General features: G+C 35.9%; 1 protein-coding gene and 1 long non-coding RNA gene across 3 annotated transcripts in view; one reads left to right on the top strand and one right to left on the bottom strand.

Annotated features, from left to right (window-relative positions):
* The window catches only part of LOC145678528 (carnitine O-palmitoyltransferase 1, liver isoform-like), a 284,824-nt gene that overhangs the window by 17,685 nt on the left and 249,900 nt on the right, over positions 1–17,239 (bottom strand). For both annotated transcript variants that reach the window (XM_081748775.1, XM_081748776.1), the window contains 2 exons: positions 11,723–11,955; positions 6,121–6,277 (listed from right to left, as the gene is read on the bottom strand). In XM_081748775.1, the coding sequence (XP_081604901.1) occupies positions 6,121–6,277; positions 11,723–11,955 (390 nt within the window). The remainder of the gene's footprint in view (positions 1–6,120; positions 6,278–11,722; positions 11,956–17,239) is intronic.
* The window catches only part of LOC145678530 (uncharacterized), a 229,566-nt gene that overhangs the window by 186,916 nt on the left and 25,411 nt on the right, over positions 1–17,239 (top strand). The gene's annotated exons all lie outside the window — the stretch shown is intronic.

Below are 17,239 nucleotides of genomic sequence, written 5' to 3'. Positions count from 1 at the left end.
TACTGGGATGGATGAAGGAGAAATTCATTTCTGTTAAATAATATTTTTGCTGGGGATGTGTTTGCAAAAGATACATGGGAGGGGAAAGCGGGAGGAAAAGCGCTTTTCATTCATTTCAAATTCTCACAACCTTCTCAAAAGATGCGTTAGGAACCAACTAACCGGTTTCGATTGTTTAGCGAAAAATGTACGCTCTTTTCTCTACAAGAATAATAAAACTCATTAGCAAGTGTCCTCTGAGAATCCTTAGTACGGCTGCGGGAGAAATATGTGTAAGTGTGTATGTGTAGTGGTGCGGTGTCTTCCTTGGCGGAATGGATGAAAAGGCAAATTATTGGGAGTGCACATGTTTATTGACCCACCCCCAATCACAAAAAATATCCTCTTAGAGAATGTGAAAAACGAAGCCGGGAGAACTCCAACGCAGACTTGTTCCAGTATCATAAGTAAAAGAAAAATGTTGCTTTAAAAAAAAAGTAAGGAAGGAAGGAAAACTTGCTCGTTGAAAATGTTATTATAAAACAATGTTTGTTTTGTTACCTATGAAATTGTCAGGAAAGATGCAAGGCCCACAGGAAAACGGACTAAGTTTGCTAGGGAAGGAAAGACCTTTCGCATAGAATTATTGGCCATACGACTGACTCCGCATAAGTGTTATTGCTTATTCAACGTTTTCTATGATTTCCACCAGAAAGCAGTTTATTAGGGCAGAAAAAAGGAATTTCAAGTTCAGCTTGAAGCTGTTCTGTTTGATGATTCACCAGGTCAGGTATTATTATTATTATTATTATTATTATTATTATTATTATTATTATTAATTATTATTATTATTATTATTATTATTATTATTATTATTATTATTATTATTATTATTATTATTATTATTATTATTATTATTATTATCTTTTCCTCCACTTTTCATATCTATGCAGATCATTCACCATTGTTTCTTTGTGTTTATTCCTTTGTTCTGGAGTTTGCAAGATGTTTATTACCATTCTGCGGTGCCCAGTATTATGTTCTTTTGTATAAGTTTTTTTCTTCAATTCCGATTGTTTCAAAATGTCTTTTTCAAGTCTTGTGGACTTTTCGTATCCGATCCTTTGGTACTGGTACTATTTTAACTATTTTTTGGTTGTTCACTGCTCTCTGTTTTGGGCTAGCTGCTTGATTTTTGTTTTATGTGGTTTCAGCGGGTTTGTGATTGGTATTATGATATCTATTTGCTTATTGAATGAGATAAGTTAACGCACGTTAGTAATACAGAACGCTTTCATTAATGTAGCAATTGTACGCGTAAATTCATTCAAAGCGCTTTCGTTCAATATACTATTTTAGTATATTATATATATATATTTTAACAACTCAAAAACTTCTTAAATTAGTCAACAGTTTTCATTTTGCGAGTGTGATTCTTACACACATGTGAAAATAAAATCAGTCAGCAACATCGAATAATGCATTTGAAAAGCTTTGTAGTACGTCGTTAAGATCTCCAAGAAAGGGAATTTTTGTTTCCAATTCTTGATAGTAATTTGCTTTTCATACACAGAGTTTTTCACGTGCAAAATAATTTGTTCTCAAAATTTCTGATCTTATCTTTCTCAAGCCATGCACATACTAAAGTACACGTAAGTATTCAGAAGTTTTGTGCTACGTCGTAGTTGTTCACGATCAGGGGTTTCCGTTTCAAGTTTTCCACAGGGAATAGCTTTTCACTGGAAGAATTATTCAAGTGCAAGTACTTGGTGTTTTTTTTTTTTTTTTTTTTAAATCCCAGCATTCTTCAACCATTCACACCTCCAAATGCACGTTGACATTGTGAGACGTGGAATGGTATTCCAGGATATTATTTACCTCTATTAAGGATGGTAGTAGCAGTACAAAAACTATTCAGAATAAAACATTCAATACTGGACGCAGTAAAAGGATAAGTGCTAAGTTTATTTTATCATTATTAAAGTTTGTTCTAGAATGGTTTCTGGATGCTATTCCTAATACGGTAATTCTTCTGGCATTATTTTTTGTTTTATTCCTATATTTTTCTGTATGATTTCTGCACACTTTGTTGTGTTTTTCCTTACATTTAGTTCGTGTCATCATTGTGAATTCACTTTAACATGTAATGTTTCTCGATTATTATTAGATTTTATTTTTATTAATGTTCCAATTCTTTTAGGTATTTGTCATATGCAATCTAGTGGGACAAGTATTTAAAAAGATAAAGATATCTTACTTTAGCATCCTTGCGTTAATTTTAAGAGAAACTGTTTCAAGTCTTACCTGGCTTCTTTCTCACTGAGTACTATTCCAGTGCGTTACTCAACTATAACTTGTTGAATGGATCTTTCACTCTTGAGAATCCCAGAACTTGGACAAAATGAAGAACTATACTATCACATTCTACACTTCTAAATTGTGTAGGATAAAACTGACGAACATTCCTCTTGGAAAACCGTTACTAGTATTTACGTAGGTAGGAGAGTATTTAACTGTTGTATTTGGTCCTGGAAATATGTACTAATTATTCTTGTGATTGTTAAATACAATCTAAATTGTAGAAAGACCAGTCCCATATAGTGATTGAATACTTTACAGATATAAATGTAAAACTTTTAACACTAACATTCATTAATTTTTCGTAGAACTCCTTTCGGAAGTTGCTGAATAATTGAAGCATTGATGTCGTAGCTACTACAGTAATCAGTTTCAATGTAGCAGTTTCCGATACTCTAGCTAAGGACAAGCAGACAATCTGATGTACTGAGACAAACTTTTATAGGAAGGGTCCTCCTTTGTTCCATCAGTGTATCCCATTCCAGTTTAATTCCTTTTCTGACTCCCAGTAACAAGTCATCGAGAACGTAGCTTTTTTTGGTATATTAACATCACAGAGTGTAGTTTTGACCGTCTTAGAATCCTAGGTTTCATTATGTTCTTCATTCTATCTGAACCAATTGAATTCTCAATTTACCAGTAACAACACAAAGAATCTTGATAAGAATATCCTTTTAAGTGCACTATTTTATAGCAAAATGTTAGGTACGTAGTATAATGTATTTGTCTTTTAAAATATTGAATATACACGCTGCAGCATCGACCAGCAAATTTTTAAGCAAGCTTAGTAACTGGACTAGCTTAGGAAATTAATAATTTCATATGCTTTGTGTTTGCATTCTGATACTAACCAATATTGACTATTTGGACAGTCTCAAGCTTTAATATGAAAAAGTAGGGTTTATTTCTGTAATCGTGAAAAAAAGGGGTAAAGTACTCTTATTAAAGGCAACTCCTTTGTTTCTGTTATTGGATTTCCATATAAGTTGAAGTGAATAAAACGTCTGATTGATGTGTGTTGTTTTCAAAAAAGGAGGAGGGAAGAATGAAACAATACCTGAGTCAAAGCAGTCTCCGATTGCAGCCACTCATTTTTGTTATCGATCAAGCCAATAACTGGATTCTATGACAAAAGAAGACTGGAATCTGCGACGCGAGACGCACCACCCGGTCAAGAACTTCTTCTCTATCAAGTGACACTGATGTCGGAAGAAATTAAAGTCGGTGGAAGAGATGTCAGGAGAATACACTGGATAACGAAAGGTTTTATACTGTAACTCATGGAGAGACTTCACCGCCCTTTTAGCGATATATATGCGCACCTTCATGCAAAATGATAACACCATATAAGTTGACCGTTGCTGAATGCTTGCGAACAAGTTTGTGGTGCATTTTATAGAGTTCAGCACTATAGCGATCCGCAGTGATGATTACGCCTCAACGGAGAAAGATACAAGAATTACCCCCCATTATAGACCAACAATAACACTTTCTGCATATGGAGGGGTGGTTTATGAAACTGTCTTAGGTAGTGACCACGATTCAATCTCTGTCATGACCGTTGTACGATTGTCGTAGGAGATCAATTTTTCATCAGTAGTGATAACCTGATGCAAGAAACTTCTCGACTATTCCGTACAAGCAAAGAACCTCATACCCTAAGATGGCGATACTTGTTGACCAGTGTCGCTTGAGCTGAATCATGTGAATGCTTGAGTCCAAAAGTTTCACCTTATTGATTGCACGGACCCATCAAACGACCGTATTATGATATATACCTAACGCATCTGCAATTGCACACAAATTTTTCCAAGAATCCGATTTTACAATGTTCCTGAGGAGCTCATCAAAACACGCTGTTGGTCGGTGGCCTTGGATCTCATTTCTCAAGGGTATTGTCACCGACACGAAATTTCACAAACTATAGTCCAGAACGTATAAGGTTGTTAGCTTCCTGCGCTTGGACCTTCTTGTCACTGGAGGTGTGGTAAGAGGGTAGCGAATCACCACCAACCGTCTACTGCGCTCAGCGAACCACGAGTAACTAAGCTGGCCAGTCCCCATAAACATCACTACATTATCTATAAAATCTCACCTTACTTATTTAACGAAAAAGAGGGGGTGGGGTTCAAGGACTAAAAGCAAGAAAGCAAACAGGAAGAAACAAAGAGTTGTTCACGTAAAATTCTTCTCCATACGCCCCAATATACACACAGCAAAAAATTGAAAACTTCTTGTCTCTTGCACACTTCATGATTGTTTTGTAAAGTAGTGTTAGTTCTGGCTATCATATGTAATATCAAGAGGACAGCAATGAATAGAAAATACGACTGTCATTCAGAGCATCCTGAACAAATATATTCATGTATTACACCACATGTTTTCTTATTAGTATATTTTACCTTAACTTTTAGCGTCTATGTTTCGCTATCACTTCGAAACACTAATCAAAGCTATACGAAATACTAGTGAAATATAAAACTCAGTGCAAATGACATCAAGGTAAATTATTCCTAAACTTTAGACTACTAAAATCAGTTCAAGGTTTCGCCTGTAGCCTCACTACTTAAGCCACTAATTTCAGTAGGGGTATTTGTATGCTCAAACCGTCTAGGAGTAAGCGTCTACAATAAAAACACAAATAGTAGCTTGGATCCCATTTTAATAGTAGGGCCTGTCCTTTGCTAAAAACATAAAGCAAAAATCTCAAGATCATTAAGCTTCACATAAGGATTATTAGGATTTCACAACTAATGACATATTGTATACAAGAGGGTGCTGGAAAATTCCTGGGTTTGCACCCCTTCTTCTTCCCGTCTATATAAAATCTTAAGTCTAAGTACATACAAAAGCTTACTATGCATGTGCTAATATACTTTTCTTTCTTTCTTTTTTTCTTTTTTTTTTTCTTTCTTTCTTGCTTGAAGCATTAATGGTGGAGGCTCAGGCAAGGTTCACAGCTTTGAAGTGTTGAACCGTCGTGATTTTTTTGTCTCACCAGGGAAAATCTGCAAAAGATATTCACACTGAATTTTCAAAAACATATGGGGAGTAGTGTCCTTAATAAGTGCCCGAAGGGGGAGGGAGGGTGCAGGGGGCCCGAGTCCCCCTTAGCTCACGAAAATGTATTAAATTTCTTAATACAAATAAAAAGTACCAAACGTAACATAGCAACCAGGGATTTGAGCTCCCCCCCTCCCCAGCAAATTTTCTTCTAGCAAATCACTCAATAGAGTAGCAACACTTCGGGTCTGCGCAGTCAAAGTAGTTCTGCACCCAGAAACCAGAAAAAAAAAGGCTACGGCTTCTTCAATTTTCCGGGATAAAGCCGGTATTCTGGGTATTCTGCTAGTGGAGCAGCTACCTTGGAATACTAGTTACACGACGAACCTTTTGGACCAGCTCCACGAGGCAACCAAGACGAAACGCAGCAAAAAGTTATCCAAAGGATTCTCGTTTTGCCCAGCAACCGTCCAGCACATATATTCCACGTTGTGGCTACGAAACTGAACACCCTGGGATTCCAATTAGTCTGCGTTTGCATTTGCCCAAACTTGCATAAACACCTCAAGAGATACCATTTTGAGGACTTCCTGACGTCCAATGCTGCTGAGGTCTGGTTTCAAGACAAACCAAGGGTTAGAAAAACTCAACATTGTCATGAGCATCAGTCTCAGGGAGGAGTATGTTAAATAATTGTTTATTTTCATTCCCTTAGCTCTACTCTCTCTGAGCAAAACCAGAACATTCTAGCAATATCTCGTAATTTAATAAAATACTTACATAGCCATATCCACGACAGCACACGTACAAAGCGAATAAGTGTCTGTCTATTCCTTTTCCACACATAGCATCTCTACCCATGTTTTGATGTTTGCTGGCAGCGTTATGCAGTAGACGTATTTTCTCTTCCCTACTTACATCATTATTCACCATTGCTCTGGAAAATAAAGTAGAAAATATCCAATGTATATTTTGCTACAGATGTGAATCATGTTGCCTTAACAGCTAAGCCAAAAAGAAACAATTTATAATGTTTAGAAACTAGTCAAAATTAAATTAAATCTTCCGGTACGAACCTCCGAAGAGCTCAAAGTACCTTGTTTTTTCTTTTTTTTTAAAAAAAAAATAGTAATTAAAAATCAATTATATATGATAATTGTTAGTAAACACGAAAATAAAGTCAAAAGTAACATAGTTTTATTGATAAAAAGAATCGATAGAATAATAATGACTTTACAAAATACACACACAATAGTGAAACAAAAAAAGATCATGTAGTAAAATATGTTAAAAGTAATATAAATTAGAATATTATAATAAATACCCCTTTCATATAACGAATCGTCATCATTGGGAACGAGGTGTGGCTGAGATGGAGGCTTCATTTATCATGAATGTATCATTCATTCTTCTGCATGTTCTTACATGCCCTCTCAGCCGGCCAAAACCGCTACTGGACTCGCGGATGGTTGGCGATATATTTGATAGAGGATGTAAAGAGATGGATATGCTTCAATCTGACCTAGCTTTTGTGGAGTCCAGTGTTTTATTTTTTGTATAAAATCTTAAGAAAACGATGTATGAAAATATAAAATGTTAAAAAATCCGCACTAATTTTTTGTTACTTGTTTTGAGTTTGAAAATTTTGTGCGTGGTTAATTTATAATTGTCATGTTATTTTTTGTTTATTATTATTATTATTATTATTATTATTATTATTATTATTATTATTATTATTATTATTATTATTATTATTATTATTATTATTGCGGAGCTATGTGTTTTGTCGATGGGGAAGTGGGTTAGTGCACCTCTCATTCTCCTTGACAATGTTGGTTTCAAGCTGATCCTCTAGTGAGGACGTACCAAAGGAACTGCTAGGGGAATAGCGTAAGTTTTCCCTGTAAGCGCCTCGGTATGAAGTTGTGGCGTCTACACACTGCTTCTATTTATAAATATTTATTATCAATCACACATTTTGTGGGTAAATAATCATTAAATACGGGTCTAATTCCAAGTAGAGAACGTGAAAAAGACAAGTATTGCGATTTCTGTAGTCCTAAGTCTTGTAATAAAAGACAAAGAAGTTGTTAACGCAGAAGGTACCCGCCTGAGTGGTATTAAGGGCTTGTCCGATTTCGTTATTAGTAAGGTTATTACCTACAACGTCGGACAGGTTAGAGATATTAAAAAACTACGAAATGAAACTTTACAAGTGGAAACAGTAGATGAGAAGAAGCAAACTGCAAAGCTACTTAAATTGGATAACATTGAACCAATTCTCGTATCAGTAGAACCTCACCGTCTATTGAATGTTAGTCGGAGGGTGATTTCACGTTGGGAATTCTTGAATACCACTGAAAAGAAGATGAAACTTGAACTGATAAACCAACATGTCATAGAAGTTGCTCGAATTGTAAGTAAGAAGTCAGGTTAACTGCTTCCAACTCAGTCACTGATTCTTACTTCCAGTTGCCTACACTCCTGGAATTCGTAAAGATTGGATATTATATTATTGGCTGAAAATACGATCTTACATTTTCAATCGATTATGTTGTTTAAAATGTCAGCATTTTGGACATATCAGCACGTCGTGTAATGCGGCGGCTGATATTTATGGGAATTGTGGCCAGGGAAATCCTGGTGCGGATCCCTGTACAGCGATCAAGTCTTTTTGTGTCAATTGTAAGGGTTATCATTCTGCTTGGACTAAGGACTGTCCAGCCTTTCAAAGAGAAAAGTCTATCCGAGAGCTTATGGTTACTAAAAAGATCCCCACAGCCGATGCGAAACGTCGCCTGAAAGAGAGCATTCAACATCGCTTCCTGTTCCATTTTCCTTGTTGCTGCTATTGCTTGTAAATCTGTGGCTATACAAACTTATGGTGTCTTCACGCAAACTGAACTCTCTTCAAGTAAGAGCACTAAAATGAAAATTCTAGTCATTACATTATCTCCCATACTTCCCAAAACACCTCGTGTTTGTAATATTGATCTAAAGCTAAACGCCACCACATCGTCATTCGCCAAATATTGATGGTATCAAGTGAAATAAACATATTCGGCGGCGTCTTAATGACTCTATCACCTCACCCAGGAAACCAGAATCTCCAAGTTCTCAACCCACCTTCGATTTCACTGACATCGAATATGGTGGAGGACGAAATGGTGATGGTGAGTGGAGGGTAATTGGACCATGAGTATAGGTTAGTCTTAAGTGTTAATCTTTCCAATTATGGCGTTTCTACAGTGGAATTTTAAAGGCTTCGGTAGCCCTCTTGAGGAACTGAAACAACTGGTATTTCATCAATCACCAGCTGTTAATTGTCTGCAGGGAAATCATTTTCAACCTACTCAGTCATCTGTTTTGACTTGCTATGACTCACATACTGATGGTCGCACTACTGCGCGGGTGGGAGGCCATTGCTGTACTTTGTGACTTTCATTCTCGGCCTATTAAATTAAAGTTCCAGTTGCAAGCAATTGCGATCCACTCACTTCTCTACTGGATCCCGTCCTACTCATGGATTGATCTCTTCCTATGATGCTTCTTTTGTGGCTTTCTTCACATGGAGAGTGCATCCTCTGTGACAACGATTATTTCCCAGTGATCACAGAGCGTCTCCCTATTATTAATTAATGCCATCTTCGACGCCTCAACTCGAAGCGTGCTGATTGGCCAACATTTCGCGAGCTCAGTGAGTTTCGTCCCTCTGAAGACTTATTCGCAAGTGCAGCTGTAGACCTATTTGAGCAGACTGTTATCGACGCTGCCCATGGTTCCATACCAGAATGCTGAGGCGATGGTCCAGGATGGCGAGTTCCTTGGTAAACTGTGGGAATCCGTGAGGCCATCCTGACTCTTCTGTGTCTTGACATTTTTAACTGGCATTCAACTACCGAGATTCTTCAACAATTCCTAATTCTTTGTACCCATTTTAGATACCTGATAAAATCTTAAAAGCGCGAAAGTTGGAAAGATTACGTAATGTCTTTCAGTACTCGAACTTCTATAACTACTGTTTGGCATCGAGTTCTCTCCATAAATGGCCACTGTTCTTCTCTTCCGCTCTATCAGCAAACGAGCGGATTCTGGAGACTAACATCACAGAGACAGCCATCATGTTGGGCGACAATTTTCTTCTATCTCTGACTCCGCCCACTATTCAATCAAGCTTAATCTCCTTCGCACTCGTACAGAGAACTGTTTAAATTTCCGTAGTACCAATAATGGAGATTATAATGTTTCCTTTATGGTTCATGAATTCAACACTGCCTTAGGTGATTCGTCTAACATTGCTCCAGAGATTCATCGTATATATTGCGCAATAACTCGAACGATTCACAGCTTGGATTATTGCAACTGTTTAATCGCATCTGGCTGAAGGAGGCGTTTCCACCTAGATGGTGTGAGGCTTTGGTGCTTAAAATCTTGAAACCAGAGAAAAACGCAACAGCCACGAGGCAAGACTAAGTGTTGTGTCTGTAAGTTTGTTGAGCATGGTAAACAAGCGTCTTGTTTAATATTTAGAATCAAACTCTCTGTTGAGCAAGTTTCAGTATGGCTTTCGCTTCTTCCGATCAACTACAGATAATCTTGCTAGTCTCGAAAGCTAGATTTAAGAAGCCTTCTACCATCGTCAGCACCTTGTTACTATCTCTTTTGATTTGGGAAAGCCTTACGACACAACTCGGCGTTACGGAATTTTAAAACACTATATGACTAGGGCCTTCGTGGCCACATGATAGCATTTACAAACAACTTGCTGAATAAACGTTATTTCAAGAAGCTTGTGTGCGCTTGTCTCTGAAAGTGATTTCCGCAGGAAAAGTCTCTGAAAGTGATTTCCGCAGGAAAACTGTATCCTCCAAGGCCGTGTTCTCAGCGTCAACACTGTTCGCTGTCGCCGTAAGCAGTATCCTACCTCAGACCTATGGTCCTGTGACTGGCCAGCAGTATGCTGACGATGTCAATCTATTGCTATTCCATATACCTTCATAATTGCTCGATAGCTTCAACTTACTTTAAATCGTCTTCTTCGCTGGTCGAATGAGACAAAATTTCTGTTTTATGACCAAAATACACGATGTGTACATTACTACAGCAAACTCATTTTTGTTCGTGAAATTGAAATAGCTAACGCACTCTCAGGTTTTCGTATTAGTTTATTCGTGTTATGTGTTATTAATATCACTATTTTAAAATTATTTTCTTGTTACATATATTTTCTTTTTCTAGACTTTTTTACGACCTCTCTTTTAAATTTTATAGTATTTTTTCTCTTATTATGTCTCCTTTTTTAGTGCCGTAAACTCCCGATTATCTGCGGAATTGGGTGATGATACAACCGCGTATAATACACAACATGGCCGAAAATCGAACACAAATCATTACGAAAATGCTTTAGAATATTTTTCTATTTATAATCCGGGTAATAAACAGTAATTCTTTGTATTCACAAGTTTGTTGATTTACTTTTTAAAAAATCAGTCAGCTGTTTTTGTGTTTTCGTGTTAAAACGCCTCTTTTTTTATTTGTGATTGAAGTTTTTATGAGAACATTTTGTTAGAAAGGAAAAGAAAAGAAAAGGAAGACTGCAGATAACATACAAAGCGGATAGTCGAGAGTTTACTGTACTTTGATTTGAACTACGCTTTTTTAAAGTGCTATTTTGCATTTTTAATATGCACCTTGTGTCGATTATTGACCTTATCGTGCCCAAGACAAATAAGCTCGCTGCTTATGCCCTCATTAAATCATAACCATTCATTCATTCATTGAACATAATAAATAGTATATATCAAGTTGGAATTCCGTGACATACCTTTACCTCCAACATTAAAATACATTGAAGTAATCTGTACCGAAGAATACTGACTACTGATTAGCTGGCAGTGATAATAATAATAGTAATAACGTATTAAGTCTGTAACTGCAATCGAATCAGTGATTGTTTCATTTTACAACGACAATGGCAGTTATTTATTTTCAAACACAAAAATTTTGTGGCCAAAACTAGACAGGAATAGATTTGTACGTAAAGCTAACATAGAAGCTATGGTAAAATGTACAAGAATATGTGAAGCAAGAACACTGGATTCTCTAGTATCTTATCTGAATAATGTAAGAAAATATTTTAGTACGCGGAGACCGAAATATAGATTTGTTAGGTCTCTCTGAACAAATAGACAAACAAGCATGGCCTGAAGCTATATTTTTAGTGCAAGGAGAGTTTTAAAATTCGTTATCTTCAGAATATTTTGCCAAAGACAATGCACGTACGTCCAAATTTAAATTTCCAGAATAAATTAAAGATAGGAAAATAAACGTCAAGTGTTTTTTTTTTTTTTTTTGTAGTAGTAGTAGTAGTAATAGTACTTACTTGACGAAAGCGGCAGATTCTTCTGTACATGAGCGAACCGTCTCGGTTCTTCCATTAAGAAACAACCGTGTCATACTAGCTTCGTAGGTAAGCACCAACTTCCCAGCATCTTTGAAATAGGCCAACTGCAAAGCCATTTGAACAAAAGCGTCTGGACCAACACCACACTTCTTCATGACTCCCTTTCCAAACGCTGAATGATCTCTTATGCATAAGTCGATATCATTGTTATTCTGTTATACAGAAAAAAACAACGTTAGTCACATATACGAGAAATTTACGTTGTTAAACATTTTAAATCACATGCATTATGCACATAAATCAACATGCCAATTGAAAATTGCACATATGGAAACTTACATTATTTTAAGCTTTAATAACATGCTTCTGTATCGATTATTTTATGTACGTGTAGTATTTTTAAAAGCATTTCTGTTCTAAAACATGTGTAAAAAGAAGTACTTCTTATTTTACGTACGTTTTAGATGGGGTCGTCAGATATCCTAAAATACAGAACAGTAATATTTTTGATATTTTCGAAGTTTGTTATGAGACGCGCAACTATTCTTTATATATGGTTATGCATATTTACATAAAAATTCAACATAATTATTTACTCTCATTTGTTATGTTTATTTTTGAGTCGTTGAATAAATTGTAACGTGATGAAAGATGTATTTTTTTTAGTGGAGGGCACGGTGGCTTAGTGGTAGAGTGTTTACATCTGGTGCGTGGGGTCTCTGATTCGATCCCCGGACAAATAAATTTGTGGTGAACAACATCCTGTCGTGGTTTTTCTCTGGGTACTCTCGTTTCCTCCTCCTCTCCCACTCCACTAGTTCTTCCATCATCATTCAGTTGCTTTAGTCATTGTCTCCCTTAGCCTAAAACATCATGATCGTGGGATGTTAAACTGGAATTTTTTTTTAACCGCCTCTTCGTAGATCAATCATGCAATCTGTGTGTATTACTCAACTCTGTAATGTAGTATTGGTATGCAATCTCACAAACCTTTTAAATATAAACATATTCACTACAATGTATATTGTAATATTACGATTAATCATTCCTATGCAACAATACCGTATTCATGCAGTTGCTTGACGACTCATATTGACACTTGAGTGTCCATTACATCTTAACCTTTAAAAAAAAAAAAAAAAAAAAAATGTAATCATAGTAAACTACTGAGCGATTTTACTTATTTGAACCACAATCTATTAATACATATATGCAATACGGTGTAGAGAAAACTCGGTTAACTTGACTATTTCTCACACATTGTAGCCACAAATATTCACACCAACTGTGGAGGTTATGATTTGTGCAGTCTTATGTGTTGGTCTTGATATATCACTTACGAAGAATAAAGAACCCTTGAAAATAAGATAAACCTCTACTGAAGATCTGAATGGAGTAACACAAATGAACTAAGTTTTAGAACTTTCAACATCTACTTCTCTTTAACGGAAATTTATTTCTTTTAACTTCACGTAGGTATGTAAAATTGACACTTTTAATATACGCATAATTTATTAATTATTAAGGTACTATAGTATGATAGTAAAGAATTGTATTAATTGTGTTGTATGTGCTATGAAATTCATTACCGCTGGTATAGAATGTGTCACTAATAACAAATCGTTAGCTAATTTTGTCCACTACATTACGAGACGGCTATCAAGTAACCGTCACATGTGGCATGTGTAAGTTAAAAGCCTCGAAGTATTAAGCTTGTAAGCGAGGATGGTCGGCTTGAATAGACCTAGATGTATGCTTGGTATATTAGTCTATCAAAGATTTCAATTTTTAACAGGATATATCTTATTAACTTCGATGCAATCGGAAAAGGCAGGATTCCGAGAACGCAAATGTGGCAGTAAATCAGTCTTTCGTTTCAAAACTTTCGCAATTATTGCTGAAATGTAAGAACACAGCTACGCAAAGAATGTTCAGTCTTAAGGATGTTCATTAGTCATGTTCCTATCTTTGTACATGCCTCCTTGCTGGTCTACTGACTAGAACGCGTGCCTTTGGTGCACAGAGTCCCGGGTTCGATGCTAGGTGAAAAAGCCTTGAAATACGAACGTATTTTGGTGGTTCAGATTTCACCTTAAAATGTACGTCAATGTCTCAAACAGCTTGGTATATTGAAAGAGATGCTAAACTCCAACCAAAAAGTAAATAGTATGAAATATTTTTAATGTATTGCGGAAACCAAATGATACCTAGTGAAATAGATCTGTGTTATAGACACGTTCCCTATTATTAAATAATAAATATTCAAATTAGTGATGGCGTCGTAGGCTTACATGATGAACTGAGCACGAATGAATAAACTTAAACATTAACTATCGTAATATTTTCTGCTTATTACAAAATTAGGAACAAAAATTCTGATATTCTTTGACTAGCGGAAATACCCATACTTCATTCGGAAAGAACGTTTATGGAAAATATTTGAAAAATATACTTGAACACTCTTCAGTACCCTTAGGACTGTGTGGTTAATTGGGAGAAAATTTCCCGTAAAAAGGGAATTCCGAACACTGGCAAGAAATTTTTCTTTAGATAGACTGAAAAGGGAAATTCGGACATTCTCAACATTTCCATCAGTTTTTTTTATTCATTCTCTCTTTCCTTCTTTTACTCACTCCCCGCATACTCATTCCTCTGAATTGGATGGACTTCGCATATATACATTAAAAAAAAAAGGGTAACCAGCATCAAGGAACAAAGAAACTACTGAAGATTAAAGATGGAAAAGCAAAAACGAGAAAGGAGGGAACTGGCACCATAGCGCATGAACTACTGCTACACAATGACCGTGGGTAAACAGTAGATCTATTCGCTTTGACACCTCTTTTCCTTCGCATACGTAGAATGGAACTGAAGTTCCAAAAACATGGAACTCGTCGCTACTACGTTTCGGTCTCCAGTGTGGGATGTAGTCAAAAAATTTGATATCCCTCATTGTACTTTATTTACTTGACAGTAGCCCCGCGTGGCGTAGTCGCTAACGCTCTCGCCTTCGGTGCGGAGCGGTTCTGGGTTCGATTGCCGGTGAGGGCACTCGGTCAAAAAAGTGTAAAAAGTTTTTTCAGATCAGCCATTCTGAATGAGGTTATCCTGGGTTTTCCTCATTCACACCAGGCAAATGCTAGGGTGGTACTTCTTTCCCAGGCCGCTTCCTTCCCTTTCCATGGATTGTGTGCTCGCCGAGGGACGTCATCCCTCAAATAGTGACGGGCTAAATGGCCTTAGATGCCGAAAGCCCAGAAATCTAAATCCTAAATCCTTTCCCCGGATAGTGTGCTCGCTGAGAGACGAGCTAAATGGCCATAGATGCCGAAAGCCCAGAAATCTAAATCCTAATCTATTTACCTGACGCTATTTCTTCAAAATAATTTTATCATCGTATTAATAGTTATTAATAATTTAAACATAAAAAGTCATTGAATAAAATTAAAAAGGGAATTTCGAGCAGATGGTTAGAAGATGCGATTTTGCACTTAATTTAGAACTTGAAACATTTGCAACAGTTTTATCCAACAATTAACTTTCGTAGGTTGCCAAATTTTCCAGCACGTCCCTCAATTTTAGTTGACAGGGAATTTTGAATCTAATCAGGCAATTTCTTGGCTTCGGATGGGAAATTTGCGGTTATGGAAATGACAGCATACTGCCTTAGGTTGTGTATTTGAATCTAAGTGCGTTCAAGAGCTTAATTTCAAACGATGCTGCAGTTATTCTTAGTGAAACCCTTACCCTCCTTCTCCCCTAGAATATGCATTTCAATCAAAGTGTGATGATAAAATTTATCAGTCATTTTTATTTACAGTTAAAGATTATGTATAATCTTTTTATTATTTTAAAAATTTTTAGTACTAATTTCGAATTGTCGAGACATAAGCAATGAGTATTTTCAATCTTCTCAATTAAAAAGAAAAGACACGTTAAGAAAAAATATATTTTCCATATTATGTCACTTGAATGGAACCGTGAAACTGTTACCAGATCAGCGCCATCAGCGCAGTTACAAAAAGGATACTTAAAGAAGTTACAATTTGTAAAGAGGAAGGAAGGCAAAATAAGGAAAATGTATCGAGGTGATAGAAGATCAATAATACCTTGCGGAATGTCCATCCTTCGGAGGAGGAATAAAATTGTGGAAAATATGTCAAGAATATATACTTTCTGGGCTTCAAGATACTTACTGATATAAGCTTGATTCCAACGGAGTTACGTTATCCCTTACACAATCGTCCTTAAATAACTTTTTGCAAGGTCAAGGCCGAGTTACCCCAAACCGATCATCATCACAGATATTCTGTCATTATTGGCAGATTACTTGCCACAGCTAAAATGTTTTCATGCTCCACGATCTTCAGGTAACCTCTTCGTCTTCACATGATATTTTGTATTGATATCGTCTATCAACTACAGCCATCATTGCCCGCTCTTTTCATTCCTGCCACTATACCCTGTAACACGTTCCTTATGATACGATTCTTTCTTAGCCAACGTCTTTACCAGTTTTTCTTCCTCTTTTCAATAATATCTAAAATTGCTCTTTTCTCCTCCACCATTTCTAACACCCTCTCCTTCGTTTACCGTTCGATTCTGATAAGTAGAGCAAGCCATATTATGATTTATTTTTAGTTTAATTATGCTTTATTGTTTCCACATTATGCTTTATTGTTAATTTCAATCATTGTTTTAGATATAATCGTGTACAATGTATAATATTTACTATACATTAAATATTCTAAATATCTTGATCTATTTATTAATATTTTATGCAACCAGTTTCTTTCATATTTAATGAAGTTTCTACTTAATGCATTGTAAAGAGATATGCTTTACTCGAGTCAGTTTTTTTTTTTTTTTTTTTTTTTTTTTTTTTTTTTTTTAAATCTCTTGTGTGCGCCTTAGAGGTGCACATATACAGAAAGGGAAAGTAAAAGATGCCACCAAAAAGTACAGAAAGTGCTTAAGTTCAAGAGGTAAGCAACAATATAGTCAGGAGTTCTTGAGTACTACTCATTGTTGGCGAAAAGTTTTCTTCTTCTTTTCATTTTTTCTTTTCTCCACACCAAATGCTTACACCGAAAAGTTTACAGAAATAAAAATAAGTTTTCATTGTTGCATTGTTATGTTCTCAATGATTTTGCATTGTAAATATTGGTTTTAAAAAATATTAATACAGTATGTAATACTTGCAGTTGAACAGAATTTTCCAAGAATTGTGCTATATATTTTAAATTATGCTTTATGCTTTATTTTCTAAGATTATGCTTTATTATGCTTTTAAAATTAGTTTCTTCTGGACCCTTAAGCAACCACAACCATGTTCAAGGCACCAACTATATGTCTGAATTGCTATTATGCTTTTTATGCTTTTGGGTTGCCCTATTGATAATTCTCTCCACAACCACATTTTGAAAGTTTCCAGTCGTTTTCACCATCTTGTGTCTAATGTCCATCTTTCTGTTCTATACAGTACAATACTCCACA

This window comes from Thermobia domestica, chromosome 2 (assembly GCF_964235325.1).
Source record: "Thermobia domestica chromosome 2, izTheDome1.hap1.1, whole genome shotgun sequence".
Taxonomy (NCBI): Eukaryota; Metazoa; Arthropoda; class Insecta; order Zygentoma; family Lepismatidae; genus Thermobia; species Thermobia domestica.
The sequence above is the reverse complement of the archived record's forward strand: the minus strand, read 5'-3'. Positions and strand labels throughout refer to the sequence as shown.